This window comes from Ursus arctos, unplaced genomic scaffold, assembly GCF_023065955.2.
Source record: "Ursus arctos isolate Adak ecotype North America unplaced genomic scaffold, UrsArc2.0 scaffold_19, whole genome shotgun sequence".
Classification (NCBI taxonomy): Eukaryota; Metazoa; Chordata; class Mammalia; order Carnivora; family Ursidae; genus Ursus; species Ursus arctos.
This window is the reverse complement of record NW_026622863.1, coordinates 44,655,017-44,682,945: the sequence shown is the minus strand read 5'-3', so window position 1 is coordinate 44,682,945 and position 27,929 is coordinate 44,655,017. Positions and strand designations below refer to the sequence as shown.

General features: G+C 53.4%; 1 protein-coding gene across 4 annotated transcripts in view; it reads left to right on the top strand.

The window, feature by feature from the left end:
* FCGBP (Fc gamma binding protein) overlaps positions 1-27,689 on the top strand; it is a 40,523-nt gene extending 12,834 nt beyond the window's left edge. For 2 of the 4 annotated variants that reach the window (XM_057314588.1, XM_044378228.3), the window contains 15 exons: positions 469-1,036; positions 5,233-5,825; positions 7,515-8,106; positions 8,255-8,454; positions 9,900-10,041; positions 11,544-11,881; positions 12,868-13,441; positions 13,834-14,450; positions 14,882-15,425; positions 16,266-16,837; positions 17,105-17,678; positions 18,686-18,885; positions 23,371-23,754; positions 27,125-27,392; positions 27,517-27,689. In XM_057314588.1, coding sequence (XP_057170571.1) covers positions 469-1,036; positions 5,233-5,825; positions 7,515-8,106; positions 8,255-8,454; positions 9,900-10,041; positions 11,544-11,881; positions 12,868-13,441; positions 13,834-14,450; positions 14,882-15,425; positions 16,266-16,837; positions 17,105-17,678; positions 18,686-18,885; positions 23,371-23,754; positions 27,125-27,355 — 6,129 coding nt within the window. In that variant the 3' untranslated portion in view covers positions 27,356-27,392; positions 27,517-27,689. The remainder of the gene's footprint in view (positions 1-468; positions 1,037-5,232; positions 5,826-7,514; positions 8,107-8,254; positions 8,455-9,899; positions 10,042-11,543; positions 11,882-12,867; positions 13,442-13,833; positions 14,451-14,881; positions 15,426-16,265; positions 16,838-17,104; positions 17,679-18,685; positions 18,886-23,370; positions 23,755-27,124; positions 27,393-27,516) is intronic. The other 2 variants (XM_044378229.3, XM_057314587.1) reach the window with 2 other exon arrangements.
* Positions 27,690-27,929: the final 240 nt, after the last annotated feature.

Sequence of the window (27,929 nt, the reverse complement as noted above, 5' to 3'; positions counted from 1 at the left end):
GAAACCTCATAGGGAAGAGGCTTGGCTTTGTACCAAGTCCTGAAGGATGAAGGAGAAGTGGCCAGGAGGCAGTGTTGGGTGATGTTCTTGGCAAAGTAAAAAAGCCTTAGAGTTGGACTAAACTGAGAGAAGTAGAGGAATAACAAGAAAGCCAGTGTGGCTGGAGCAGACTGAGTGAGGCAGGGGGAGTGGGAGGTGGTAAGTTCAGGGAGGTAATGGGGAGACACATCCTGTAGGCTCTGAAGGCCATGGGTTAGGGATTTGGATTTAAGCTGATAGCTGAAGGTTGCAGACAGCTAGATGGTATGCCAGACAGAGGGAAGAGCACGTGCAAAGGTCCTGAGGTGGAACCAAGTGTTGTGTGCTCAAGAGAACAGCAAGGAGTTCAGAATAGTTGGAGCCGAGTGAAGGGCGGGACACACAGCCATGAATACCCTGACCCCTTGGCCCTCCTTCATCTCTGTCCAGGTGGATGGCATCCTTCATCACCTGCCCCTCCAGGCAGCAGATGGGCAGGTGCAGGTGTTCCGCCAGGGCCAAGATGCCGTTGTGCGCACAGACTTTGGTCTGACTGTCACCTACAACTGGAATGACCGTGTGATTGCCAAGGTGCCCAGCAGCTATGCTGGGGCCCTATGTGGGCTCTGCGGGAACTTCAATGGGAACCCCAATGATGACCTGGCTCTGCGGGGTGGAGGCCAAGCGGCCAATGCCCTGGCCTTTGGGAACAGCTGGCAAGAGGAGACAAGGCCAGGCTGCGGAGCAACTGAGCCAGGGGACTGTCCCAACCTGGACTCCCTGGTGGCCCAGCAGCTGCAGAGCAAGAAGGAGTGCGGGATCCTTGCGGACCCAGAGGGGCCCTTCCGCGAATGCCACAGCACGCTGGACCCCCAGGGTGCTCTGCGCGACTGTGTCTATGACCGCTGCCTGCTGCCAGGCCAGTCTGGGCCATTATGTGAGGCATTGGCCACCTACACTGCTGCGTGCCAGGCTGCCGGGGCCACTGTGCACCCCTGGAGGACTGAGAAGTTTTGCCGTGAGTACAACTGGGGGGCTCGGCCTTATGAATATTCATTAACATATAAATAGCATTAATTAGTGTAATTCTTAGAAAGGTATTCTGAGGTAGGGACCACGGTTATACCCATTTAACAGATAAGGAAACAGAGGCTTAGGAAGATTCAGTTACATGCCTGGGAAGTCACAGATGCAGTAAATATTTGTAAGATGACTGAAAATATCTGGTGGCCCCGGGGTCTAATTCCTGTATGGCAGCTGTCATTCAGAGATGAGTAGCAGTGCTGCCTTTAGAAGAAGCCTGGTCCTTCTCCAGTGTTTTTGGTCACCATCTGGCCCTCTTCACTCCTTTACAGCATCTGCGTGGATGGTGCACATCACTGTCCATTGAAATACACATGATAAATACATGCATGTCACATCATTTCTTTTTCTCCTTCAACTACTATTCATTAATTAATTCATTCAACAAATATTTATTGAACACCTACTATATTCCAGGCACTGAGGATATAATGGGGGAGAAAACAGGAGAAAAAAAAAAATTCTTGCTCTCCTGAACTGACCTTCTAATGATTTTTTAGTTCCAGCAGAATTTAACCTAACGTAATATACTGATATACATAAAAGTCTCTTTTTTGATCACTGCATTAGTTAGTCCTTGCTGTGTAACAAACATCTCCAGCGAAAAGGGGATAAAAACAACACGTAGTTATTATTTGTCATGATTCTGCAGGCTGCTGGGCTGACCTAGTCTGAGCCAGCTGGTTTATCTCTGCAGTCTTGCTGGCGGTTCTGTGGGGGCTGGATGGTCTACAATGGCCTGACTTTACACATCTGGTGGTTGTCAGGCTGGTTGGCTTGGGGGACCTTAGCCAGGACTGCTTGTCCCTGCTGACTCAGTCTCATCTTCCAGCCAGTTGGTGCAGGCTTCTTCGCACAGTGGTCTCAAGGTTCCAAAGAACAGCAGGCGTGGACGAGCCCCAGTAGGCAAGCACACTTCAGCCTCTCCTTGGTGTCCCATTTGCTATCGTCCCATTAGCCAAAGCCAGGACCATGGCCAAGCCCAGAAGAAGGGGTGGCCGTCATCAGTTTGTCCCAATCCCCATCATACTTCTCTGCCACAAACATAGACACCTGTGAACATTTCATTATTTTCAGAAATTCCCGAGACCATCAGACTCAAAGTTCTTAAAAAAAAAAAAAAAGATGGAGTGAGTTATCATTGCAAGTATCATTAGTACACGACTGATAAAAATATTCAACATCAATGGGGCGCCTGGGTGGCACAGCGGTTAAGCGTCTGCCTTTGGCTCAGGGCGTGATCCCAGCGTTATGGGATCGAGCCCCACGTCAGGCTCCTCTGCTATGAGCCTGCTTCTTCCTCTTCCACTCCCCCTCCTTGTGTTCCCTCTCTCGCTGGCTGTCTCTGTCTCTGTCAAATAAATAAAATCTTTAAAAAAAAAAATATTCAACATCAAGAGTAGAATGTACTGGAAAGACATCTCTTAGAGAGATGGATGCAGCTTCCCCCCCTCCTCCAAGGGTTCACATCTGCTGTTGAGCGAGACCAGGTTCAACATCAATTCTGTTTTTGATTTTTGTATATAGGATACTAATAAGTGGGTGGAAGGGGTTCTGGCCCAGCAATGTCACTCCACTCTGAACTCCTTTTGAGTTGTAGGGAGGTCAGGCACACAGGGAGATGCTGTAAAACTTACTTTTCCTATCCTCTGGGCAGCCAGCTCTGTCAGACCCTTGTTCCATCTTGTTCCAACGTTGGTCCCGATCCCTTACCCAGGAAGGATTCATCATGCATTGTCCCCACACTTCACAGCAGTATTTGGAAGTGTCCCTTTGTGTCCCCAGAGGTTTCCATGCCCCTGGGCAACACACCGTGTTGATTCAGGATGGGTGGGGAGTGCACAGTTGTCTCCTGTTAAGTGGAGGAAGCAGGGTCACCAAAGGGACAGTGGGAAGGGAGATGCAGCTCGGTCTCAGGCTGGTCGTCTTAGGAGGGGTTCCTGTCCCTATGGGCAGCGCTCGTGTGGCACACTTCCCACGGCGCAGTTCCCGTGCTAAGGGTTTCTCAGGGTTCTTCTCATTTCCTCCTCACCACCACCCTGTGAGGTGGGATCGTTCCTATTCCTAGTTTACAAAGCGAGCAGTTGGAACCACAGAGATATTAAATCATCTGCCTGAGGTCACACAGCCAGGCAGCATGACCTGCGTCCAGGCAGTTTGGCTCCTGAACTCGTACCATTAATTGCTTCCTTCTGTGGCCTTTGTGGACGCTGAGAATCTCGTATTTCCTTAAGACGACTCTTGTGCTTGTACCCGTTGGGGCAGTTCTAGATGACTGGGTTGTGAGGACGCAGACATCAGGCAGAGGGGGGCCAGGGTGGGGCCTTACCTCATGCACCCAGCCCCAGCTTTGACGACGGTGAGTGTTGTGCCATTCTCAGTCCCTCCAACACCCCCTTTGTTTGTTTGTTTTTATTTTGCTGAAATATTTTATTTTATTTTTTAAAGATTTTATTTATTTGAGAGAGAGCAAGAGAGAGAGAGCACGAGTGGTGGGGGTGGGGGAGGCAGAGGGAGGCTGGGACGCTGGGATCATGACCTGAGCCGAAGGCAAACGTTTAACCAACTGAGCCACCTAGGTGCCCCAGTTTTGCTGAAATATTTTAAAGCAAATTCTAGACGTATGAATTTTCCCATAAATACTTAAGTAAACATCCCCAGCAGATAAAACTTTTAAGAAACATGACCACAATGCTGTTCTTTTTTTTTTTTTTTTAAGATTTTTATTTATTTATGTGACAGAGAGACAGCCAGCGAGAGAGGGAACACAGCAGGGGAGAGGGAGAGGAAGAAGCAGGCTCCTAGCCGAGGAGCCCGATGTGGGACTCGATCCCGGTACGCCGGGATCACGCCCTAAGCCGAAGGCAGACGCTTAACGACTGCACTACCCAGGCGCCCCCACAATGCTGTTCTTACCAGTAACAAAAATAACACTGACATCGTCTAAACTCAACCTAGGTTCAAATTTCCCCAATTGTCTAAAAAAATGTGAGGTTTTTTGTTATTTTTTTTTAATTTGTTTGAATCTGAATCCAGAGCAGATCCACACACAGCACTGGGTTGATTTTCTTAAATCATCTTCATCCTGTAATAGCCTCTTCCTTCCCCCCCCCCACATTATTATGAAAATTTTCAAATGTGTAGAAAAATTGAAATAATTTTACGGTGAATACCCATACACTTACCGTCTAGATTCTGCAGTCTACATTTTACTGTGCTTGCTTTATCTCATATCCGCCCCTCTATCTATTTTGTTCGGGCGATTTCTTTATTGGGAAAAAATGAAGTCATTTGTCCTGCAGAATTTCCTACTTTCTGGATTTGGCTAGTTGCTTCTTCAAAGTGTTATTTAACTTGTCTTCTGTCCCCAGATTCTCTTGTAAGCTGGCTGTAGGATCTAGAACAGCTCTGTCCAATAGAAATTGGGTGACGATGGCAATGTTGTGCCCCTGAGCTGTCCTTCATGCTCACCACCAATCACATATGGAGCCCTTACAATGGGGCGAGTGTGACCCAGGAACTAAATCCTCTATTTTATTGAACTTTAATTAATTTAGATTTAAAAGGCCACACGTGGCTATCATCTCAGCACAGATAGAGGCTTTACTGAGCTCAGTCTTAGTTTCTTTGTTTCGTTTTGTTTCGAGGGAACCACCTGTCTTATCATCTGGAGTGACTGGAGTTTGGAGAGGAACAGGAATTATTTTTTTCCTCTTCACAACGTGGGCCAAAGATTTCAATTTACTACAGAATTACTCCTACTCCTACTATACCACTATAGAATGAAGACATTAAAACCACTGTGTTCGCAAATGCATTGCATGGATCACGCACACACACACACACACACACACACACACACACATGCTATATATTCACTTACATGTTTAAGATATGTCATTAAAGACATTACAGATAACCACAAACTACAGTTAAGTTGGAATACAATCCTAATTATCAGGCCCAGATTAATTGTGATATAACCTGCCCCCCAGGCCCCACTGAACAGAGGGGCTCCTTGCAGCCGGACGGCTTACATGTGAGTGTGTGAGCAAGGGTGTGCCTGCACGTGTGTCACCCGGGGGCAGAGGATTCTTGACGCTCACATGCTCACCACTGCTCTCCCTGCAGCTCTGAGCTGCCCTACCCACAGCCACTACGAGGCATGTTCCTACGGCTGCCCGCTGTCCTGCGGGGACCTCCCAGTGCCCGGGGGCTGTGGCTTCGACTGCTATGAGGGCTGTGTGTGCGACGAGGGCTTCGCGCTCAGTGGTGAGTCCTGCGTGCCCCTGCCCTCTTGTGGCTGCGTATACCAGGGCGTCTACCACCCGCCAGGCCAGACCTTCTACCCCGGACCTGGGTGTGATTCCCTTTGCCAATGCCAGGAGGGCGGCCTGGTGTCCTGTGAGCCCTCCGCCTGTGGCCCACAGGAGGCCTGCCAGCCGTCTGGTGGCATCCTGGGCTGCGTGGTTGTGGGCTCTGCCACCTGCCAAGCCTCAGGAGACCCCCATTACACCACCTTCGACGGCCGGCGCTTCGACTTCATGGGTACCTGTGTGTACGTGCTGTCTCGGACCCACCAGACCCGGCCCGGGCTGCAGCAGTTTACCGTCCTGCAGGAGAACGTGGCCTGGGGCAATGGGAAAGTCAGTGTGACCAGGGTGATCACCGTCCAGGTGGCCAACTTCACCCTGCGGCTGGAGCAGAACAAGTGGAAGGTCACGGTGAGAAGCAGCGGTGGAACACGAAGGGGAGGGATAGAGGGTGCTCTGCGGGTTGGACATGGGCAACACTCAGCTGAGGGGCAGGGAGCTCAGAGCTCCAAGTGGATGTGGGAGGCACGGGGTCCCCAAAGGAGGGGAGGTGCCAGTCAGAGCACTGGGTGGGGAGCCAAGGAGTCAGGAGGCCTTGGGGACCTGGGACCTGCTCCGTGTGGCTCAGTTTCCCCCTCTGTCTGTTCCTCAGTCTCTCCTCTCCCTGTCCCTTCCTATCCCCTCTGAACATCTCTCCCCACCCCCTCCTCCCTTTCCCTGCACCTTCCCTGCACCTGGTCCCTGGTCTCCTGGTCTGCAACATGATGCAGTCAGAGGCTGGGCAAGTTCAGGGGATGGGAAAGGTTCAACGACAGAGGATGATCTGGGGGTGACCCCATCACCCCTCACCAACATAACAACAACAGAAACAGCACCTATGGCTTTTACACTGCTGACCCCTGATCTTTTTGGCCACTGAACACTTCATATCCATAGTGTCATTTCATCCTTCCTTCTGGAAGTACCAAGATTTGCTTTATTCTTTAGAGGGGGAGGTCCCATCACTGGCCCAAAGTGCCCCAGCAAAATTGTGCCTTTGGACGACATGCCGGGAGGCAGTGCACTGGACCCTGGACACTCCACGGTGCTTTTCTGAGAAGGATTTGGTCTCCTGTGGAAAGTGGAGGAATCTCCCCAGGGATCTCACTAAAATGCAGGCCCATGACCATTGTACTTGTGCAGGATTAATGATGAGGTTCCTGATAAAGAGCTGACTTTTTCAGGGGCCCACTATGCACTGGCCATGCATTAGCTGCTTGCATTAGCTCCCTGAGGGAGCACATGCTCCTGGGAGAGCGTCTCACATAGAGTTGGCTCTGAAGACAGGGGTGGTTTAAATAATCCTGACAGTAACCACGTGGACCCTACTCAGGAGATGAGGAAACAAACAGAGAGGTGCCTCACAGGCAGAGTCCCAGGAAGAGGAGGGGGCAGAGCTGTGTTGGAACCCACGCAGCTTCCAGCTTCTAGTAGGTCCAGGTGTTCTCCCTGGCTTAGGGCCACGACACTCCGATCCCAGTCTTTTTTTTTTTTTTTTTTTTTTTTTAGATTTTATTTATTTATTTTAGAGAGAGAGCGCACACGAGCCGGAGGGGCAGAGGGAGAGGGAGAGAATCTCAAGCAAACTCCAGGCTGAGCACAGAGCCTGACGCAGTGTTCGATCTCACGACCGGAGCTGAAACCAAGAGTCGGTCACTCAACCGACTGTGCCATGCCCCCCCCCAACCACCCATCTTTGTCTTCACATGGCCTCTTTTCTTTTTTCTGTCTCCTTTTCTGGCTCTCATCATTGTAAAAGGAAACTCATCATTGGGCATAGGGCCCACCCGTCCAGGATGATCTTGAGATCATGACCTGAAGTAGGTCTGCAAAGACTCTTATTCTAAATAAGGTCATATTCAGGGATTCGAGTCGACATATCCTTTGGGGACCACCATTCGACCCACTACACGACCCAATCATTACGCTCATTTTACAAATACGGAAACTAAGGTCCAGAGAAGTGAGGTCACGTGGATCTCCAACGTCAGGCAGGGGCTCGAACTAGGGTCTTCCCTCTCAGAGGGCCCCCTCTGACACATGGAACCTCCCGCCTCCCAGGTGAACGGTGTGGACATGAGGCTGCCCGTGGTGCTGGCCCAGGGCCAGGTCCGCGCCACTCAGCACGGCTCAGACGTCGTGATCGACACTGACTTTGGCCTGCGTGTGGCCTATGACCTCGTGTACAACGTGCGGGTCACCGTCCCAGGCAACTACTACCAGCAGCTGCGTGGTCTGTGCGGGAACTACAATGGCGACTCCAAGGATGACTTCCAGAAGCCCGACGGCTCCCAGGCGGGCAACTCCAACGAGTTCGGTAACTCCTGGGAGGAGGCCGTGCCAGGCTCCCCCTGCCTGCCACCACCCACCTGCAAGCCCGGCGAGAACTGCGACTCAGACCTCGAGTGCTCCCCTGAGCTGGAGGAGAAGTACAAGCAGGAGAAGTTCTGTGGGCTCCTCACCAGCCCCACCGGGCCTCTGGCCGCCTGCCACAAGCTGGTTGATCCCCAGGGTCCCTTAAAGGATTGTATCTTTGATCTGTGCCTGGGTGGTGGGAACGAGAGCATCCTGTGCAGCGATATCCACGCCTACGTGAGTGCTTGTCAGGCGGCCGGCGGCAATGTTGATCCCTGGAGGACCGAATCATTCTGTCGTGAGTAAGGGGCAGAGAAGGGCGGGCTAGGGGGACTGAAGGGCAGAGGGAGAGGAGACTGAGGCGCAGAAGGGGAAGGCCCTGGGGCCGTGCAGCCCCTCCGCAGAGCCCCTGGGAGGGGTCTGTGACCAGAACTCCCTCTTTGCAGCGATGGAGTGCCCCCCCAACAGCCACTACGAGGTCTGCGCAGACACCTGCTCCTTGGGCTGCTCAGCGCTCAGCGCCCCCCCGCACTGCCCAGAGAGCTGTGCTGAGGGCTGCCAGTGTGACCCCGGCTTCCTCAGTAACGGCCAGGGCTGCGTGCCCATCCAGCAATGTGGCTGCTTCCACAACGGTGTCTACTATGAGGTAGGAACCCGGTCATGGCGGGCAGAGCCTGGGGCCTCGTGCGGGACCCCGTTCCACTGCCCATCACCCCACAGCCTGTCCACTTGGCCTCCTGAATGTCTCTCCCACCCAGCCCTTCCCCTCCCCCCTGCCCCACTGTGGTCCCATTTATCATCTCCCACTTGTTGCCTCCCTGCCCTCACTCTTGCTCCCTTGGGCCACCTTCCTCCATGGCCGTGGGCCCTGCAACTTTAAACCCTCCCCTGGCTCCCCAGGTCTGCACTGTCTCTGTGCCACAGCAGATTAACTCCCTCTGCTTCCCTCTCCCACCCTCACCTACACACTCCTCTTTCTTTGATTTGACTGTTTGTCTAAAGTCTGTCTCCCGCCAAGGACCACGAGCTCTGTAAGGGCAGGTGCCCTCTCTGCTCTTCTCCTCATACAAATGAAAGTGGCAACAAAAGCAAAAGAGTAGATAGATGGTGCTTGCCACGTGCCAGTTACGGCTTTCAATGCCATGTGCACAGTCTAGGTGCGTTGCACATCCATATGAACTTTTTATTACGAAAATTTTCAAATATGCAAAAGTCGAGCGAACAGTGTAATAAATCTCCATGGACCCATCACGCAGCTTTAGTGATAACCACATTTTCCCCATCTTGTTTCCTCTCCAACCTGGATTATTTTTTTAAAAAACCCCTTTTCCTTTTCCTTCCCCCTACACTTCCTATGTATTATTAACTAAGTAATACTACTTAGGTAGGTGCTATTATGATCAGCAGCTTATAGATGAGGGAATTGAGTCATCAAGACGTTAGGTAATTTTTTAAAGATTTTATTTATTCATTTGAGAGAGAGAGAGAGAGCGTGCTTGCAAGCACACAAGCAGGGGGAGCAGGAGAGGGAGAAGCAGACTCCACGCTGAGCAGGGAGCGCAATGCAGGACTCAATCCCAGGACCCTGGGATCATGACCTGAGCCGAAGGCCGACTGAGCCACCCAGGTGCCCTGAGGTTAAGTAATTTGCAGAGTGGTACAGTTTGGAAATAACAGAAACAAGCTTCAGATCCAGGCAGTTTGCTCCAGAGCCTTTACCCTTTTTTTGACATTTAAATTCAGTTAATTAACATACAATGTATTATTGGTTTCAGAGGTAGAGATCAGGGATTCATCAGTTTTATATAATACCCAGTGCTCGATACAGAGCCTTTGCTCTTAATCGCTGCGTCACGCTGCTTCTCCTATACAGCAGATATTGAGTGGGCATTTTGGAAAAAATGAATGAGTGAACGAACGAAAGAATGAATGAATTGGGCCCCAAGGCCCTACGGTGCCTTAGGTTCACAGACAAGGGGCTGCCCTGCTCAGAGATGCCCCTTTCGTGTTCTCCGGACCTTGTGGCCCCGGAACGCCAGAAATGCCATCGTCAGCTCCCGCCCTGATGGCCGTCACCCTCTGTCCCCACAGCCCAACGAGGTGATACTCATCGACAACTGTCAGCAACAGTGTGTGTGCCACGCCGGGGAAGGCGTGGTGTGCCAGGCCCACAGCTGCCAGCCAGGACAGGTGTGCGAGCCCTCGGGAGGCGTCCTGAGCTGCATCACCAAAGGTGCTGGGCTGGGGCTGGGCCCAGGCGGGGCTGGGAATGGAGGGCGGGGACTCCGGAGCAGAGAGTGGTGGAAACGCTGATTTTCACAGTGGGAGGCACAGAGGACTAAGGATTGAGGTCTGAACCTGGGGACCCCTGGGCTGGGGATTTCCAGGGCCAGGGGCAGAGGGCCTCCAGGCTGGGAGGCAGGGACTCTTATGGTAGAATCCAGGCTGCGGGAACCCTCAAGGCTAAGGTTTCCTGGGGCAGGTGTCAGAGACCCTCGGCATAAAGCAAGGATAGGCAAACTTTTCCCCTAAAGGGCCAGATGGTAAATGTTTAAACTTGCAAGGCCTTAGAGTCTCAGTCCTAACTACCCAACCCTGCCATCGTGGCATGAGATCAAGTACTGGGGGGTAAGAAGAACATGAATGAACACAAGAAGAGCCCATGTCAGGAGCAGACCCCGCCCCTAAGGCTAAAGCAGGGCACCCAGGGAAGGGAGAGAGGCCGAGAGGCGGCTGTCATTGGAGGGCACAGCCAGAGCCCAGTGGCTTAGAGGTTGTGCAGGCTGGAGCTTGCAGGCAGGGAGATCCTGCTGGGATGATGGCAAAACTACCGGACTCAGTGGGAAGCTGCAGGCAGAGCCTAAGTGACTCTCCAGGGGACCAGCTGGGGCCATGGACCTGGCTAAGTGCCTCAGAACGCAGGAAGGGCACCCGGAAGCCACACCCCCTGCCTCGACCCTCCAGCGCTCTCTCCCGACAAAGTCCAGCTCTACTGGTGGATTTGGAGCTGAGAGGCGATACACTGAAAACAGGCATGGGGGAGTGAGGAGGAAGTTTTACGGCTGGAGTCCTAGACACAGGGATTCAAAAACGGGTCGCAGATACAATGACCCTAGGGACAGAGTTTTAGACAAAGAGACCCTCAGAGGTGGGGATTTAGAAATGAGGTCCCCAAGGCCAGGGTCTCAGAGGCAGCTACTCCAGGGAGGCAGAGTCTTACACAGAGGGATCCCCAAGCCAGGAGGGGATACAGGGACCCCAGGGTCAGGGTCTCAAATGTTGGGGTCTCTGGGATTAAGCTCTCACCAGAAAGTTCCTCTAGTAACTTGGTGTAGCACAGAAACCTCCTGGACAGAGTCTCAGAGGGGGTGGCCCCCCAGAAGGCTGGGAGCTCAGGCGCATGGGGAAATGGGGGGCCCAGGTCCGAAACACAGAAAACCCCAAGGCCATGGATGCCCTCTCATGGATGCCCTTGGGGCTGGCATCACAGATAACAGGACCCCTTGGGGCTGGGTTCCAATGTAAGGACCCTACCATCTGGGTCTTGGCTGCAAGGTCCTCAGGGCCTGGGTCTTGGACAGCAAACTGCTGGGGGTGGGTCTCAGCTGGGAGGCCCCTGGTATCCGTCCTCACCACAGCAGCCCCCTGCACCAGTACAGTAGATTGGGGCAGATGCCAGGGAGCAGCCGGCCTTAGGCTGGACAGCTCCAGAATGTCCTTTCTCCCTGTCTCCAGACCCCTGCCACGGTGTGACGTGTCGGCCACAGGAGACCTGCCAGGAGAAGGCTGGCCAGGCCGTGTGCGTGCCCAACTACGAGGCCACATGCTGGCTGTGGGGTGACCCACACTACCACTCCTTCGATGGCTGGGACTTCGACTTCCAAGGCACGTGCAACTACGTGCTAGCAGCAGCTGGCCCCGAGGGGGGCAGCTCCCAGGGCCTGACCCCCTTCACTGTCACCACCAAGAATGAGAACCGGGGCAACCCTGCTGTGTCCTATGTGAGGCTCGTCACCGTGTCTGCCCTCGGCTTCAATATCTCCATCCACAAAGGAGAGGTCGGCAAAGTCCGGGTAAGTCGGGCAGCATGGCCCCTTGAGCCCCCTGGTGGGGGCGAGGGGTCCTGCCAGCCTCGGTTAGGAGCTGAAGGCTCTCTCTTGGCTGAGGCCCTAAACAAAACGACGGCGAAGGCAACAATAATTAGAGCAAACATCACCTCTCTGTTGGGAATTAAGCGAGCCCAGCCCTTTGCTAAGGGCTTTGATGTAGGACTTCAGCACTTGCCTTTTTAGAGACCTGGGTTTGAATCCAGACTCTCCTTGTGAGCTGCATGACGTTGGGCGAGTGACTTTTCTTGGTGGGCCTCCATTTCCTTATCTGTGAAACAGGGATCTGGCTGAGAGCCCGTGAATGTTTGTGAGGGACTAAATGAGAGGCCCAGAGCCTCCAACATGGAGTGAAATTCAGGGAGATGGAGAGAGGGATGCGGGCAAGGGAGGGGTGGAGATGGGCCACTCTTCCTGCCCAAGGTAATGGGGGTTGCAGATGAATGGTAGTCCGCAGGGGGAGAGAGACGTATGGAACAGGGTAGGCACTCAATAAATAATGTCAAGTGACTTGAAGAGATGTCCAGACACACAGAGATGCACAGGAGATGAGGGAGGGAGGGAGTCACTGAGTGAGAGAGACACGGAGACCCAGACAGAGAGAGAGAGATACAGAGTGAGAGAGAGAAACCCAGAGAGAGAGAGATCCAGAAAGAGAAAGAAGTCTAGATATAGAGAGAGGGAGAGACAACAGAGAGACAGAGAGAGGAGAGAAGGAAGGGAGATGGAGGGCAAGAGACCCGGAAAAAGCAGCAGAGTGAGGTTTCATTCTCCAGGGCCTGGACTCCAGCCATGTCCGCAGTGCTTATCAAATGACCTATAACCATTCATCGGTCATGATAGAGGCCTTGGCAGCTGCCAGCCATAGCAGGATGAGGGAGGGAGGCAGGGGGCCAGAGCTGGAGCCTCCACACGAGTGAGCTCTGGTTACCTCCTTTCCCCCTCACCCCCAGGTGAACGGTGTGCTGACAGCACTGCCAGTCTCTCTGGCCGGGGGCCGAATTTCGGTGACCCAGGGCCCATCAAAAGCGCTTCTGGTGACTGACTTCGGGCTTCAGGTCAGCTATGACTGGGATTGGCGAGTGGAGGTGACGCTGCCTAGTAGCTATCATGGCGAGGTGTTTGGGCTCTGCGGGAACATGGACCGCAACATCAGCAACGACCGAGTCTTCCCCAATGGCACACTGGCTCCCTCGATACCCGTCTGGGGCGGCAGCTGGCGCGCTCCAGACTGGGACCCGCTGTGCTGGGATGAATGTCAGGGGAACTGTCCAACATGCCCTGAGGATCGCCTGGAGGAGTACAAGGGCCCTGGCTTCTGTGGGCCCCTGGCCCCTGGCGCGGGAGGCCCCTTTGCTGCCTGCCATGCCCATGTGGCCCCCGACAGCTTCTTCAAGGGCTGCGTTCTGGATGTCTGCCTAGGCGGTGGGGCCCATGACATCCTTTGCCAGGCTCTGGCCGCCTATGCTGCCGCCTGCCAGGCTGCCGGGATTGCCATTAAGGACTGGAGGGAGCAGGCTGGCTGTGGTGAGTAATGGGGAGCAGAGCAGGAGCTGGGGGTGGGGGAGGGGTCCTGTCTCTGCCAGACTGGATGGGTCTCATTTGGGACTTTCTGGGTTGTTTTGTTTGTTTCTCAATCTCTCTGTCTCTGTTTTTGTCTCTCGGTCTCTTGGCGCTTATCTCTGTGTCTGCCTTTGTCTCTCTGCCTCTCCATTTCTCATTCTCTCTCTCCTTGTCTCTGTTTGGGTCTTCCTCTGTGTCCCTCTTGCTGTCTATCAGTGTCTCTTGCTGTTTCCCTTGGTCCCTCTGTCTGTCCCTCTGTCTCTGTCTAACTCTGTCTCCTTCCAATCCTCTGACCCCACCCCCTGACACCGCTCCCTCTCTCTCTCTCTCCCTCCCACTCCTCGGTCCACCCACAGAGATCGCCTGCCCCGAGAACAGCCACTACGAGCTCTGTGGCCCAGCCTGCCCAGACAGCTGCCCGTCCCCTACGCCCCCCACAACCCCAAAGCCATGTGACGGCCCCTGTGCCGAGGGCTGCCAGTGCGACTCGGGCTTCGTGTGGAGCGCCGACCGCTGCGTTCCCCTGGATGGTGGCTGCGGCTGCTGGGCCAATGGCACCTACCACGAAGCTGGCAGTGAGTTCTGGGCTGATGCCACCTGCTCCCAGAGGTGCCACTGTGGGCCTGGGGGTGGCTCGCTAGTATGCAAGCCTGCCAAGTGTGGGGTAGGTGAACAATGTGCGCTGCTGCCCTCGGGCCAGCATGGCTGCCAGCCTGTCAGCACAGCGGAGTGTCAGGCCTGGGGTGACCCCCATTACGTCACCCTGGATGGGCACCGATACGACTTCCAAGGCAACTGTGAGTACCTGCTGAGCGCGCCCTGCAATGCGCTGCCCACGGGGGCTGAGAACTTCACCGTCACTGTAGTCAACGAGCACCGGGGCAGCCAGGCGGTCAGCTACACTCGCAGCGTCACCCTGCACATCTACGAACACAGCCTGACCCTCAGTGCCCAGTGGCCCCAGCAGCTGCAGGTGAGGGGCCTGGATGGGAGCACATGCCAGCCCTGGGGTTGTCTGGGACAGTTAGGAGTTTGCCATTTCCCTGATTACCTTTCACAGGTTAGCGGGGCATGATGCAGGGGTTCGGAGTATAGGCCTTGGAGCAGGAGGGCTCGGAGCAATGGCTTCCCCATTTCTTAGATAGTTTGGCCTTAGTTTATTCCTGTATAAAATGGGTCTAAGGAAAGTACCTGCTTCAGAGTGTAGTGTGGGGAAGCAGCGGCATCTGTCTATAGGTGCTCGTTACTACTACTACTACTATCATTATTATTATTACGAAGGGTAGATCACAGTCTCAGAGTTCCACCCGACCCCTCCCCCCCCGACCCCTGTGGGTAGTGGAGTCAAAATTCGAACCTGTACCCGCACCGTTCATTCCCCCCACCCCCACCCCGTGCCCGCAGGTGGACGGCAAGCTTGTAGCGCTGCCCTACCAGCTGGACTCGCGCCTGCGCGCGTACGTGAGCGGCGCGGACGTGGTGGTGACCACGGCCGCTGGGCTCTCTCTGGCTTTCGACGGGAACAGCTTCGTGCGCCTGCGCGTGCCGGCGCCGTACGCAGGCGCCCTCTGTGGCCTGTGCGGGAACTACAACCAGGACCCCGACGACGACCTGAAGGCTGTGGACGGCAACCCGTCCGGATGGCAGGTGGGCGGCGAGGCGGGCTGCGGGGAGTGCGTGCCTGGGCCGTGCCCGCCGCAGTGCACAACCGAGCAGCAGGGGGCCTTCGCCGGCCCGGATGCCTGTGGCGTGATCTCCGCCGCCGATGGCCCGCTGGCGCCCTGCCACAGCCTCGTGCCACCAGAGCAGTACTTCCAGGCCTGCTTGTTGGACGCCTGCCAGGCCCAGGGCCATCCGGGAGGCCTCTGCCCTGCCGTGGCGGCCTACGTGGCAGTCTGCCAGGCCGCGGGGGCCCAGCTCGGCGAGTGGAGGCGGCCGGACTTCTGTCGTGAGTACTGATGCATGCCTGGTCCACATAGTAGGGGGTCTCCCTGCCTCCCCCTTCTCGCGGCTCTAAGACAAGAGCCTTCTCCTCCACCATGGGGTTAGGCACCACCTTGCCTACCCTGAGCCAGGTAGGTCCAGTCCAAAAACGACCTTGGCATTCACACACTGAAATGCACCAGGTCACACACTGCAATGGGAGAGACTCAGATACACCTGGACAGAAACCCTGGGTCCAGTACCCTCTCAGAGATTCATGTGTTGATATCCTAGTCAGACGGACTGGGGTGGCTGAGCCTGCGAAAGCTACACAGCAAGATACACCTGGTCGGGTAGATTCTCTCCGGTACCCCTGGAGAGAGACCTAGAGAGCTGGTCCCATGCACCTACCCTGTTTCGGACACTGAAATACACAAGGGCAGAGAGAATTGGTCTGATAACCTCAGACAGGGACTGTCCTGGTTAGAGGCACTTGGGCAGAGACTCCCAGGTAGAATCATGACCCTGACATCGCTCCAGGTAGATACATACAGGTTCATGGTGGGATCATCCAGGACAGTTCCCTCAGACACATCGCCTTGGTCACATGTATCCTGTCAGCTTCATCCAATCAGATACACATGGTCAGAGTCACGCTGACACTAACCTTGTCAGAGAGACTCCATCAGAGGCTCCGGGTCAGACATCCACAAGCCACCTATACTCAGGTGGATTCGGACCAGAGATACAAGATACATTTGGCCCCACACCCCAGTCAGATTCACCTGGGCAGGTTCTCCCACTCCGCACCTCCCCTGTCCCCTCCCTCACACCTGCCTGGCTCATTCCCTCTTGGTCCCCACAGCCCTCCAGTGCCCTGCCAACAGCCACTACAAGCTCTGCGGTGACTCCTGCCCTGTCAGCTGCCCAAGCCTCTCTGCGCCCGAGGGCTGCGTGCAGAGCTGCCGTGAGGGCTGCGTCTGTGATGCCGGCTTCGTGCTCAGCGGCGACACCTGTGTGCCCGTGGGCCAGTGCGGATGCCTCCACGAGGGCCTCTACTACCCGCTGGGCGAGTCCTTCTACCCCGGCCCTGAGTGTGAGCGGCGCTGTGAGTGTGGGTCGGGCGGCCAAGTCACTTGCCAGGAGGGCTCAGCCTGCAGGCCCTACGAGGAGTGCCGAGTAGAGGACGGTGTCCAGGCCTGCCACCCTACAGGCTGTGGCCGCTGTGTGGCCAACAGGGGCCTCCACTACATTACCCTTGATGGGCGTGTCTATGACCTGCATGGCTCCTGCTCCTACGTTTTGGCCAAAGTCTGCAACCCACAGCCTGAGGACGAGGACTTTAGTATTGTGCTTGAGAAGGATGCGGCCGGTGATCTCCAACAGCTGGTGGTTACTGTGGCTGGCCAGGTTGTGACATTGGCTCGGGGGCCAAAGGTAAGTGGACGTGGCCTTACCCTGGGGGTCTGAGCAGAATAGGGCCCACCCTGAGGGTTTTGAGGGAGCTGTAACCCACCCCAAGGCGAGTGAGGGGGACAGAGATCTGAGGGTCTGAAGGGGACACAGTTCCACCCTCGTGCAGTCCAAGGGAAATGGTCCAACCCCAAAGGGTCTGCAAAAGATATAGCTCCACCCCAGGAGTCTGCGGGGACTACCTCACCCATGGTTCTGTGAGTCCCTGACCCCGCTAACCTTTCCACTCAGGTCACCATTGATGGTGAGGCTGTGGCCCTGCCTGTGGCTGTGGGTCGCGTGCGGGTGACTGCCGAGGGCCGGAACACGATTCTGCAGACAACCAAAGCACTGCGGCTTCTCTTTGATGGCGATGCCCATGTCCTCATATCCATCCCCAGCCCCTTCCGTGGCCGGGTCTGTGGCCTCTGTGGGAACTTCAACGGCAACTGGACCGACGACTTTGTCCTGCCCAGTGGCGCCGAGGCCCCCAGCGTGGATGCCTTTGGAGCCGCGTGGCGGGCACCCAGCTCCTCCCAGGGCTGTGGCGAGGGCTGTGGGGCCAGCGGCTGTCCCGTGTGTTCGGCCGAGGAGACGGCACCGTATGAGAGCAACCAGGCCTGTGGTCAGATCCAGGACCCGCAGGGCCCTTTCGCAGACTGCCACGCAGTGCTGAACCCCTCTGAGTACTTCCGCCAATGCGTGTACGACCTGTGTTTCCACAAAGGCAGCACGACCTTCCTCTGCAGCAGCCTGGCAGCCTACACGGCGGCCTGCCAGGCGGTCGGTGGGACCGTGAAGTCCTGGAGGACAGATAGCTTCTGCCGTGAGTGTCCAGGGGGGCCCCTCAGAAGACTCCAGACCGGGCTCAGGGACACCCCCCTGATCTGCTCCTGTCCTGTCTGCATCTCAGGAGCAGTCCCTCCCTCTGGAAGTCTCCCCAGCCTCTCCCACAGCACACCCTGCTGGCCTCCCTCCTGCCCCCTGACTGGCCCTTCTCAGACTCCTTTCAGGGGCCTACTGTCCGGAACCCGCAGACGCAGTTCTTCCTCAGGGCTCATCCTGAACCCTTTCTGTGGGGACCCGGGAGGGCTGGTCAGGCAGGTCCGGAGCTCACATGATAAAGCCTGTCTGTGGCTCACCTGGCCCCCCAAGATGGGACCATATCCCCTCAGATCCCTAGCCCAGGACTGTATCTCTCAGGTACCCACAGTTAGGGCTATGTTTCCTTCAAACTCTCAAAGTAGGGCCATGTCTCGTTCATTCTCCCAGGGACAGCACCTATGTCCAGAGCCATTATCCACCCCTATGGCCCTCGATTTGTCCTCTGTGCTGACAGTGGACACTGTCTGTCTTCAGCCCCGACCTTTCTCCTGACTGCCAGTCTCGGGGGTCCAGCAGCTTCCTGGACACTTTCCCCTGGGTGTCCTCAGGGTCCCTTACACCTGCTGTGTTCCCATATGACATCAGCATTTTACTCCAAACCTGATCCTCCCATTCCCTGACCCCAGTCCCCATCTCCAGGCAGCCACGCCATCCGCCAGTTGCTCAGCCAGAGCCAAGGACCTCACCCTGGAGGCTTCTCCTGGGTCCTTGCAACTCCCTGTATTTGCCCCCATTCTGGCCCTGGACCCCTCTGCCTCTGCTTCCCGGTGCAGGCCTGATCCAGCTGGGCCCACTGACATGAGCTCCATAGGGCAGGGCCGGAGGCTGTTTTCGTAGCTGGCATCCCTGTCACTGCCAACCCAGATCCTGGCGTGCGGGGAGGCCCTGGTCAGTGTCAGTGTCGAGGGCCGCAGGCCTGACCCGCCGCACCCGCCTCCTCCCTCGCAGCGCTCCAGTGCCCCGCCCACAGCCACTACTCCACCTGCACGCGCTCCTGCCAGGGCTCCTGTGCCGCTCTCTCCGGCCTCACGGGCTGCACCAGCCGCTGCTTCGAGGGCTGCGAGTGTGATGACCGCTTCTTGCTCTCCCACGGCACCTGCGTCCCCGTACAGAACTGCGGCTGCGCCCATAACGGCCATTACTTGCCGGTGAGTGCGGGCTGGCGGCGGGCAGGGAGGGTGCAGGAGCTCGAGGGAGACTCGGGGCTTCTGTACCAACCCCCTCAAGAATGGGGACAGAGGAGCCACCTCCATTTCCCAGTTCGGTGACTCAGTGCTGGTCAAGTCCCGGTAGGAGTGTCCTGAAGCTGCTGAGTCGAACGACCTCAAACTTGGTAGCTTCACACCAGAGAAATCTATTGTCCCAGAATTCTGAAGGCCAGCATCAGAAAGCAGGTGTCGGCAGGACGGCACTCCCTCCAGAGGCTCCAGGGGAGAATCCATTCCTTGCCCCCCGCCCCACGTTTTTGGTGACTGCAGGCATTCCTGGACTTGTGGCCACCTCCGATTTCTGCTTCCCTGTCACATTTCCCTTCCTGTGTGTGTGTGTGTGTGTGTGTGTGTGTGTGTGTGTGTGTGTGAAAATCTCCCGGTGCCTCCCTCTTCTAAGGATACACGGGGTTGCATTTAAGTCCCACCCAGATAATCCAGGACAGGCTCTCCATCTCAAGATCCTTAATTCATCACATCTGCAAACACCCTTTTTCCGTATAAGGTAACATTGACTGGTTCCAGGAATTGGGACCTGATATATTTGGGGGCCATTATTCGGACTCCTACAGTCACCTCTTGGAGTCTCATTTTCTTCCTGGGGTTAATCATCAACCTGGCACCATAGGTGTCTGAGGATCGAGTGCCGTTGTGCCTGAAGGGCACCCCCTGGGCACCGGCCCTCACCCTCTGCCTCCACCATACAGTAAAAACACCAGCAACTTACAACAGCACAGTAGGTGGTGAAGTTAGCAATCTGTCTACTGATGGAAGTTGAAAGTGAATTGGATTTATTTTTGTGCTTGATGTTTTCTGCGCTCTTGCGATGCCCCGAGTTTGTTACAGGTGTTGATTTATTTAGTGATCATAAGAATCGTATGAGACGGGCACCACTGCGACAAGGAGAGGTCAGCCCAGGACTATCACTTAGCAAGTGGTGATGCTGGGATTCACACCCCAGCAGCCCAGACCCACCCTCTGAACAAGTAGGCATCCTTGCTCCTCAGAAACATATTTATCAAGTAAAGGAAAGATGAATGACCACATCCCATCCTCATTTCTCCCCATCGTTTTATTAATGGCAAAAAGGTAGAGGCTAGAAGGTCCGGAAGTGCAAGATTTCTGGGGAAGGAAATGCCAAACTTCTCCTTCCTCCGGGTGTCACCGACTACAGGAAGCCCTCCCTGATCCACTAGACTGGATTAGGTATTACCCAAGTGCTTCCCCCATCCCAGCCCTGACCACTCTGCCTGTGCTAGAAGGATTTGTGAGTCTGGCATTCACCAGAGAAGTCTGGGCTGGAGATACAGACGAGTGAGCGATCTGTGTAGAGATGGTATTTAGCTCTTTTGTTACATTCATTCATTTCTTTTAATGTTTTCAGACTTTTATTTTTATTTTTTTAAGTTAACATATAATGTATCATTTGTTTCAGGGGTACAGGTCTGTGGTTCATCAGTCTTATGTAATACCCAGTGCTCATTACAACACATACCCTCCCCAACGTCCCTCACCCAGTTACCCCATCCTTCCACCCCCCTCCCCTCCAGCAACCCTCAGTTTGTTTCCTATAGTTAAGAGTCTCTTATGGTTTGTCTCTCTCTCTGGTTTCGTCTTGTTTCATTCTTTCCTCTCTGCCCCGATGATCCTCTGCCTTGTTTCTTAAATTCCCCATATCCATGAGATCATATGATAATTGTCTTTCTCTGATTGACTTATTTCACTTAGCATAATACCCTCTAGTTCCATCCATGTTGTTGCAAATGGCAAGATTTCATTTTCGATCCTGAGTAGTATTCCATTGTGTGTGTGTGTGTGTGTGTGTGTGTGTGTGTGTGTGTGTGACATCTTCTTTATCCATTCATCTGTCGATGGACATCTGGGCTCTTTCCACAGTTTGGCTATTGTGGACATTGCTGCTATAAACATTGGGGTGCACGTGCCCCTTCAGATCACTACATTTGTATCTTTGGGGTAAATACCCAGTAGTGCAGTTGCTGGGTTGTAGGGTAGCTCTATTTTTAACTTTTTGAGGAACCTCCATACTGTTTTCCAGAGTGGCTGCACCAGCTCGCATTCCCACCAACAGTGTAAGAGGGCTCCCCCTTCCTCCACATCCTCTCCAACATCTGTTGTTTCCTGACTTGTTCATTTTAGCCATTCTGACTGGTGTGAGGTGGTATCGCATTGTGGTTTTGATTTGTGGTTCCCTGATGCCAAGTGATGTGGAGCATTTTTTCATGTGTCTGTTGGCCATTTGTATGTCTTCTTTGGAGAAATGTCTGTTCGTGTCTTCTGCCCAACCTCTTGATTGGATTATTTGTTCTTTGGGTGTTGTTTGATAAGAACTTATCAAACAAGTTCTTTATAGATTTTGGATACTAACCCTTTACCTGATATGTCATTTGCAAATATCTCCTCCCATTCTCTTGGATGTCTTTGGTTTTGTGGAATGTTTCCTTTGCTGTGCAAAAGCTTTTTATCTTGATGAAGTCCCAGTAGTTCATTTTTGCCTTCGTTTCCCTTGTTTGGAGACGTGTCCAGCAAGAAGTTGCTGGGCCTGAGGTCACAGAGGTTGCTGCCTGTGTTCTCCTCTAGGATTTTGATGGATTCCTGTCTCACATTTAGCTCTTTCATCCATTTTTTTTTAAGATTTTATTTATTTGCTTGACAGAGACACAGCCAGCGAGAGAGGGAACACAAGCAGAGGGAGTGGGAGAGGAAGAAGTAGGCTCCCAGCGGAGGAGCCCGATGTGGGGCTCGATCCCATAACGCTGGGCCGTTGGCAGACGCTTAACAACTGAGCCACCCAGGCACCCCTCTTTCATCCATTTTGAGTCTATTTTTGTATGTGGTGTAAGGAAATGGTCTGGTTTCATTCTTCTGCATGTGGCTGTCCAATTTTCCCAACACCATTTCTTGAAGAGACTGTCTTTTTTCTGCTGGATATTCTTTTCTGCTTTGTCGAAGATTAGTTGACCATAGAGTTGAGGGTCCATTTCTGGGTTCTGTATTCAGACTTTTATTTTTAAAGAATTCAAACTTAAGGAAGCTTGGAAGACTCATACAAAGAACTTCTGTGTACCTTTCCTTTAGGTTCTTGTTGACCTTCTGACATGTTTGCTTTTTTAAAAAATATTTTATTTATTTATTTGACAGAAAGAGAGAGAGAGAGAATGAGCAAGGGGGAGGGGCAGAGGGAGAGGGAGAAGCAGACTCCCCACTGAGCAAGGAGCCCAATGCGGGACTCGATCCCAGGACCCTGAGATCATGACCTGAGTCGAAGGCAGACGTTTAACCAACTGGGCCACCCAGGCGTCCTGACACATTTGCTTTATCATCCTCCCTAAATAAGTATATATGCACATTTTTCCTGAACTATTTGAGAGTGATGCTGTCATGGTGCCCCTTTACCCCTTAGTACTTTAGCATGGATTTCCTAAGAATAAGGAAATTCATGTGCATGATTATGATGTGATTAATTTCAAAATCGGAAAATGAACACTGATTCAACACTATACAGATTCTATTTGAATTTTACCAGTGGTCCCAATAATGTCCTCTACGACAATTACCCGCCGCCCCCCCCGACCAGAGTCCGAATGAGGATCAGACACTGCTTTTAGTTTTGATGAGGTTTGATGAGATCACCAGGTAGTGAACACAGAGAGAAGGAAAAGGCCTAAAGACTGCACTCTGAGCAAAATAGCAGTTAAGGATTTAGGAGATGAGGACCAAACTGAAAATGCAGTGAGGAGAGAGCAGCCAGTCAGGTAGGAGAAAAAAAAAATTATTTCCCGGAGTTGGGTTCCTGGGGCCCTGTGTTCTGGGCTGTGGATGTCAGGACTCTAGGCTCTCTGTCCTACCTGGTATCAGTTGGCTTTTACTGGGTTACAAATTACCCCAAAACACAGTGGCTTAAAACAACTGTTTGTTGAGTTCATGATTCTGGGAGTCTCCTGTTTGGGTTGGACTCAGCTGGATGGCTCTTCCGCGATTCTGGGGCTCACTCATTCATCGATAGTCCTGTGGCAGGTCTCTGGGGGCTGGCTGGCATACAGTGGTAGCAGCTGGGATCATTGTCTGTCTTCCGTGGGGTCTCATCCTCCAGCAGACTAGCCCACGCTTGTTCTTATGGGCAGGATTCCAAAAACGAGGGGAAGGGAGAGAGGGAGAGAGAGAGAGAAATCTGTGAGGTCTTATGAGGTCCAACCAATGGGGCGGCATTGTTTCTGCTGTCTTATAACAACCAAAGCATAGCATCAAGGTGAACCCAGATTCCTGGGGGAAGGGGAAGTAAACTCCATGGCTCTCAATGGAAGTTGCTGCCAGCTCACTCTGTGTGGATACCGAGGGGTTGGGAGATTGCGGCCTTAGGTGCGATCCGCCGCACCCCGGCCACCTGGCCCCTCTCTCTGTGCACAGGTGAACTCCTCACTGCTGAGCTCAGACTGCCGCCAGCGCTGTTCCTGTTCCCCAAGCACCGGCCTGACGTGTGAGGCAGTCAGCTGCGGGTCAGACCGTGTGTGTGAGGTCCAGGCCGGGGCCCGGAACTGCTGGGCCCCCCAGGGTCTCTGTTCCCTCTCTGTGGATGCCAACCTCACCACCTTCGATGGGTCCCGCGGAGCTTTCCGCTCCCAGGGCATCTACGAGCTGTCTTCCCGCTGCCCGGGGCTACCAGACACGATCCCCTGGTTCCGCGTGGTGGCTGTCGTCCAGGCCTGCAAAGGCAAAGTTGGATCTGTGAACCAGGTTCACGTCTTCTTCGAGGATGGGCTGGTGACTCTGAGCTCAGAGAACGGAGTGTGGGTAAGCCTGGGCATGGGAGCACATCTCCCATGGGCTTTTGTCGTCCTGCTGCCGTGTCCCTACAATCCCGGCTGCCCATCTGCCTTGCGTTTGCTTTATCCAGATCTCTATAGTTTAGTCTCTGGATTGGTATTTGTGTCAGTATTTCCAAACTTAATCTCTCTGTTCTGGCTGAGCTCTTGAGGAACGAAAACACACTCAAGTCTATTAGTCATTTTGATCATAGTATTAACCAGCTCCATAGGTTGTAAGCAGCAGAAACCCGAATTCAGATTGCTTTAAGCAAAAAGGAATATTTTGGCCCCCAGAACTAGAAAATCCAGGGGTCGAGCCTCAGGCGTGGCTGGATCCAGGTGCCCTGGTAGGTATTATCTGGGTTCATACCTCTATCTTTTGGACTTGCTATTCACCAAATCAGTTTCATTCTTTGTGGTTCCCCACAAAGACAAGGACTATTCATTTTTTTTTTTTTTAGATTTTTTTTAATTTATTTATTTGACAGAGATAGAGACAGCCAGCGAGAGAGGGAACACAAGCAGGGGGAGCGGGAGAGGAAGAAGCAGGCTCATAGCGGAGGAGCCTGATGTGGGGCTCAATCCCATAATGCCAGGATCACGCCCTGAGCCGAAGGCAGACGCTTAACCGCTGTGCCACCCAGGCGCCCCAAGGACTATTCTTATCCCCATTTTACACAGAGGATAAACGAGGGCTCAAGAAGATGAAATCATTCATTCAAGGCATTAGGACAGTGCCTGGGAGAGATCCAGGCTTTGAACCCATCAGCTCCAGGCTCAGTTCTCAGCCACGTTGGTGGGAACAAAGTGTTGGGGGTAACTGTGGACACAAGGGGCCACGATCATGTCCAAGTGCAGTGTTCGGTAGGAACTTCTCCTGGACTCTGACGATGTCTGTCATTGTCTGCCTCTAGGAGTCTGTTCCAGCCCTGGTGCCCCGTCCCTTCTGTCCCTCGACTTCCTCTCACTTACATTTGCATTTGCCAAACCCCATGGTTCTCGCCACCCCTATTCCAGATTTCTGAGAGAGAATCTGTTTGGCCAGACAGAGCTGATGCCGACTTGCGGGCCAATCATTCATGGCCCACGTGGGAGTGTCCCAGACCCAAACACAGACACCAGGTTGCACTAAAGTTCCTAGATGAGCATCTCCCTATTTCTATGACCTGTTTATTGATTGCAGAGACATCCACTGGGGTCTTCTGGGTTCAGTGGAGAGAGACAGCCGATGCTGTACACACCCCCCTCAGTGGATGGTCTGCATCCCCCCACCAGCGCATGGAGATGGGCCGAGACTCAGCCCTGCGGGAAACAGGGAGGCTTGCGTTCTCTCTTTAGGGTGGTCTGAGCCAATCGTTCCTTTTCTCAAGCCATCTCCTTGATCCACAATTCAGGTTGACAGACACCTACTCTTGACCTCCCCTTGACCCTCTATAGAGAGAAACAGTTCTTTACAGAGCAGACAGGTGCTCTAGAAATGGGAATCGGATCAGGTGGAAAACTCTACGGTGGCTTCCTGGAGCAGCATTCCAAACTCAAGCCACCTCCCTTCCTTGGCCTGGGTACAAGGCTTTGTGTGATCTAACCCCTGCTGACCTCCAGCCCCATTTCCGGTAACTCTGTCCCTCATTAGCTATGCTAATGATAGGCCCAGCTGACCTTTCAGCAAACCAGGCTTGTTCCCACCTCTGGCCTTCACATGTGCTGTTCCCAGGGCTGCAAGCCTCTTCTCTCAGGCGGTCGGAGTTGACACCTTCTTGTCCTCCAGGTCTTAGTTCCATCACCGCTTCTACAGAAAGGCCTTTCCTGACCACCTACAGAAGTTCCTCCTCTCCATCCCAGTCTCCATGCTATCACTCTCTTTGATTTCCTTCAAAACACTTCTTGCTCTCTGAAGTCATCCATTATTCGTTTGTGTTTATTGCCTTTCTCCATCATTAGAATATAATCCTCAGGTGGGCAGTGGTCCTGTCCATCTTGGTCATCACTTTTTCCCCAGGACCCAGAATGGGGCCTGGCCACCCAAAGAGGATTCCCAGGAAAAGGTCGTTTTTGTGAATACATTCAGCCCTGCTCCCTCTACAACAGGCCATGTGCTGAGTGACACAGATGATTCAGACCCAGTTCTTACACTTCCAAAGCTTGAAGCCTGGTGAAACTTTGCATCCACCCCTACAACTATCCTTCACTACATCCATCTCTCTCTCTCTTTCTTTAAAGATTGTATTTATTTATTTATTTATTTATTTATTTATTTATTTATTTATCAGAAAGAGAGAGAGAGCACAAGCAGGGGGAGCAGCAGGCAGAGGGAGAAGCAGGCTCCCTGCTGAGCAAGGAACCCAATGCGGGACTCGATCCCAGGACCCTGGGATCATGACCTGAGCCAAAGGCAGACGCCTAACCAACTGAGCCACCCAGGGGTCCCATACATCCATCTCTCTTTCTCTCCTTCTTTCCAGCCATCTATTCTTCTATCTCTGTTTCCCTTTCCCCTCTCTCCTTCCCTCCCCTTGCCCTTCCCTCCATTCCTTCTTTCCTTTCTTCTATCCATCCACTCATCCATCCACCCACCAATCCATCCATCCATCCATCCACACATCCACCCGTCCATCCATCCATCCATCCATCCATCCATCCATCCATCCACCCATCCATCCATCCAGGTATATCTACCTATCTTTCTAATCAACTGGCAGAGGAAGACTCAGACAGAAATCATTTAGAAAAAAAAAAGAACTTTTATTTCAAAGAAGTTTCTCTAGGGAGTCTAACTCTAGAAGGATTAACTCAATAAAAACAAAAAACTGTTATTTAAAGGAAAAACTCATACGGTTCCCAAAGTTACTGAGTCCACAGCTTATGACAGAGAACCAGTAGTTTTCTCACATGATTATGATACTTTCTAGGTCATTATTTGTCTTTGGACATCAGCATTGAAAAAATAATTCATGAAATTGCTTTTGTTAGGGAACCAGTAACTTACAGGACACACACAAGTGTTCTTTTATTTTGAAGAGCAGAACCAGACAGGACAATGCTGGGGTTGGATTGTATGTTTATCTGGTACAAAGTGCTCCTCACCACCCCAGATGCCCTTGCAATGTTTTGTGCATCCTTACTTATCCATTGACCCATCTCTGTGTCCACTGTCTGTCCTTTTAACCATCTGTCCAAATCTCCAGCTAGCTTATGTACGCATCCCTCAGTACAGTGCCTCCATCCACGTCTCTCTTTTGGCACTTGTGTCTTTGCTTTTGCTCCTTCAACTTGTCCTGCTTGGACTCTCCATGCTGGTAACCCTCCAGCTCCTTTGTGGCTCTAGCCTCACCTCTGTTTTCCCCTACCACCACCAGGTGAATGGTATCCATGTGGCTCTCCCAGCTGAGTTATCAGCATCTGTGTCCATACAAAAGAATCCCGATGGCTCCGTGAGTGTTAATCAGAAGGCAGGGGTCCAGGTGCATCTTGGCATCAAAGGGCAGCTGGCGGTGATGGTCAGTGAAGAACATTCCGGGAAGCTGTGTGGGGTCTGCGGAAACTTTGATGGGGACCAGACCAATGACGGGCATGACTCCGGAAGATGACAACGGAAAGCTGGAAGGTGCAGGACTTCTCCCTGTGGTGAGGGACAGAGCATGGGAGCCAGGCTGCTTGGGGCAGTGGCCTGTGGGTCCCCATGGGAAGGCAATGGTTGGGGTAAGTGCTCAGTCTGCAAGAGGAAGTGCTAAGAGTCTGTCTCTTGCAGTGACAGCTGATCAGTCATCTGCCAGGAATGAGGACTTCAGGACCTGACCCTCCTGGAGATTGCAATAATTGGAGGGTGCACAATGTCCCTGTGTGCCCCTACACCGTTCTACCCCTTTGATGATCCACTGAGGCCAACTGCTAGAGCGTTGAATAAATATCTTAGGCTAAGCTGCATGCCAATGTGTCTGTCTTATGCCTCTCCTCCCTGAGCTTCCTCTTGACAGCAGCTGTCAGATGTCCAGGGCATCTGGCACATGAGGAATATTTATTGATGGGTGAAAAGATGGGTGGGTGGATGGGTGGATGGATGGATTATGGGTGGGTGGGTGGGTGGATGGATTATGGGTGGTGGAAGGGAGGGGAAAGAGAGAGAGAGAGGAGGGGGACATGGATGGGTGGATGGGGGTAGAG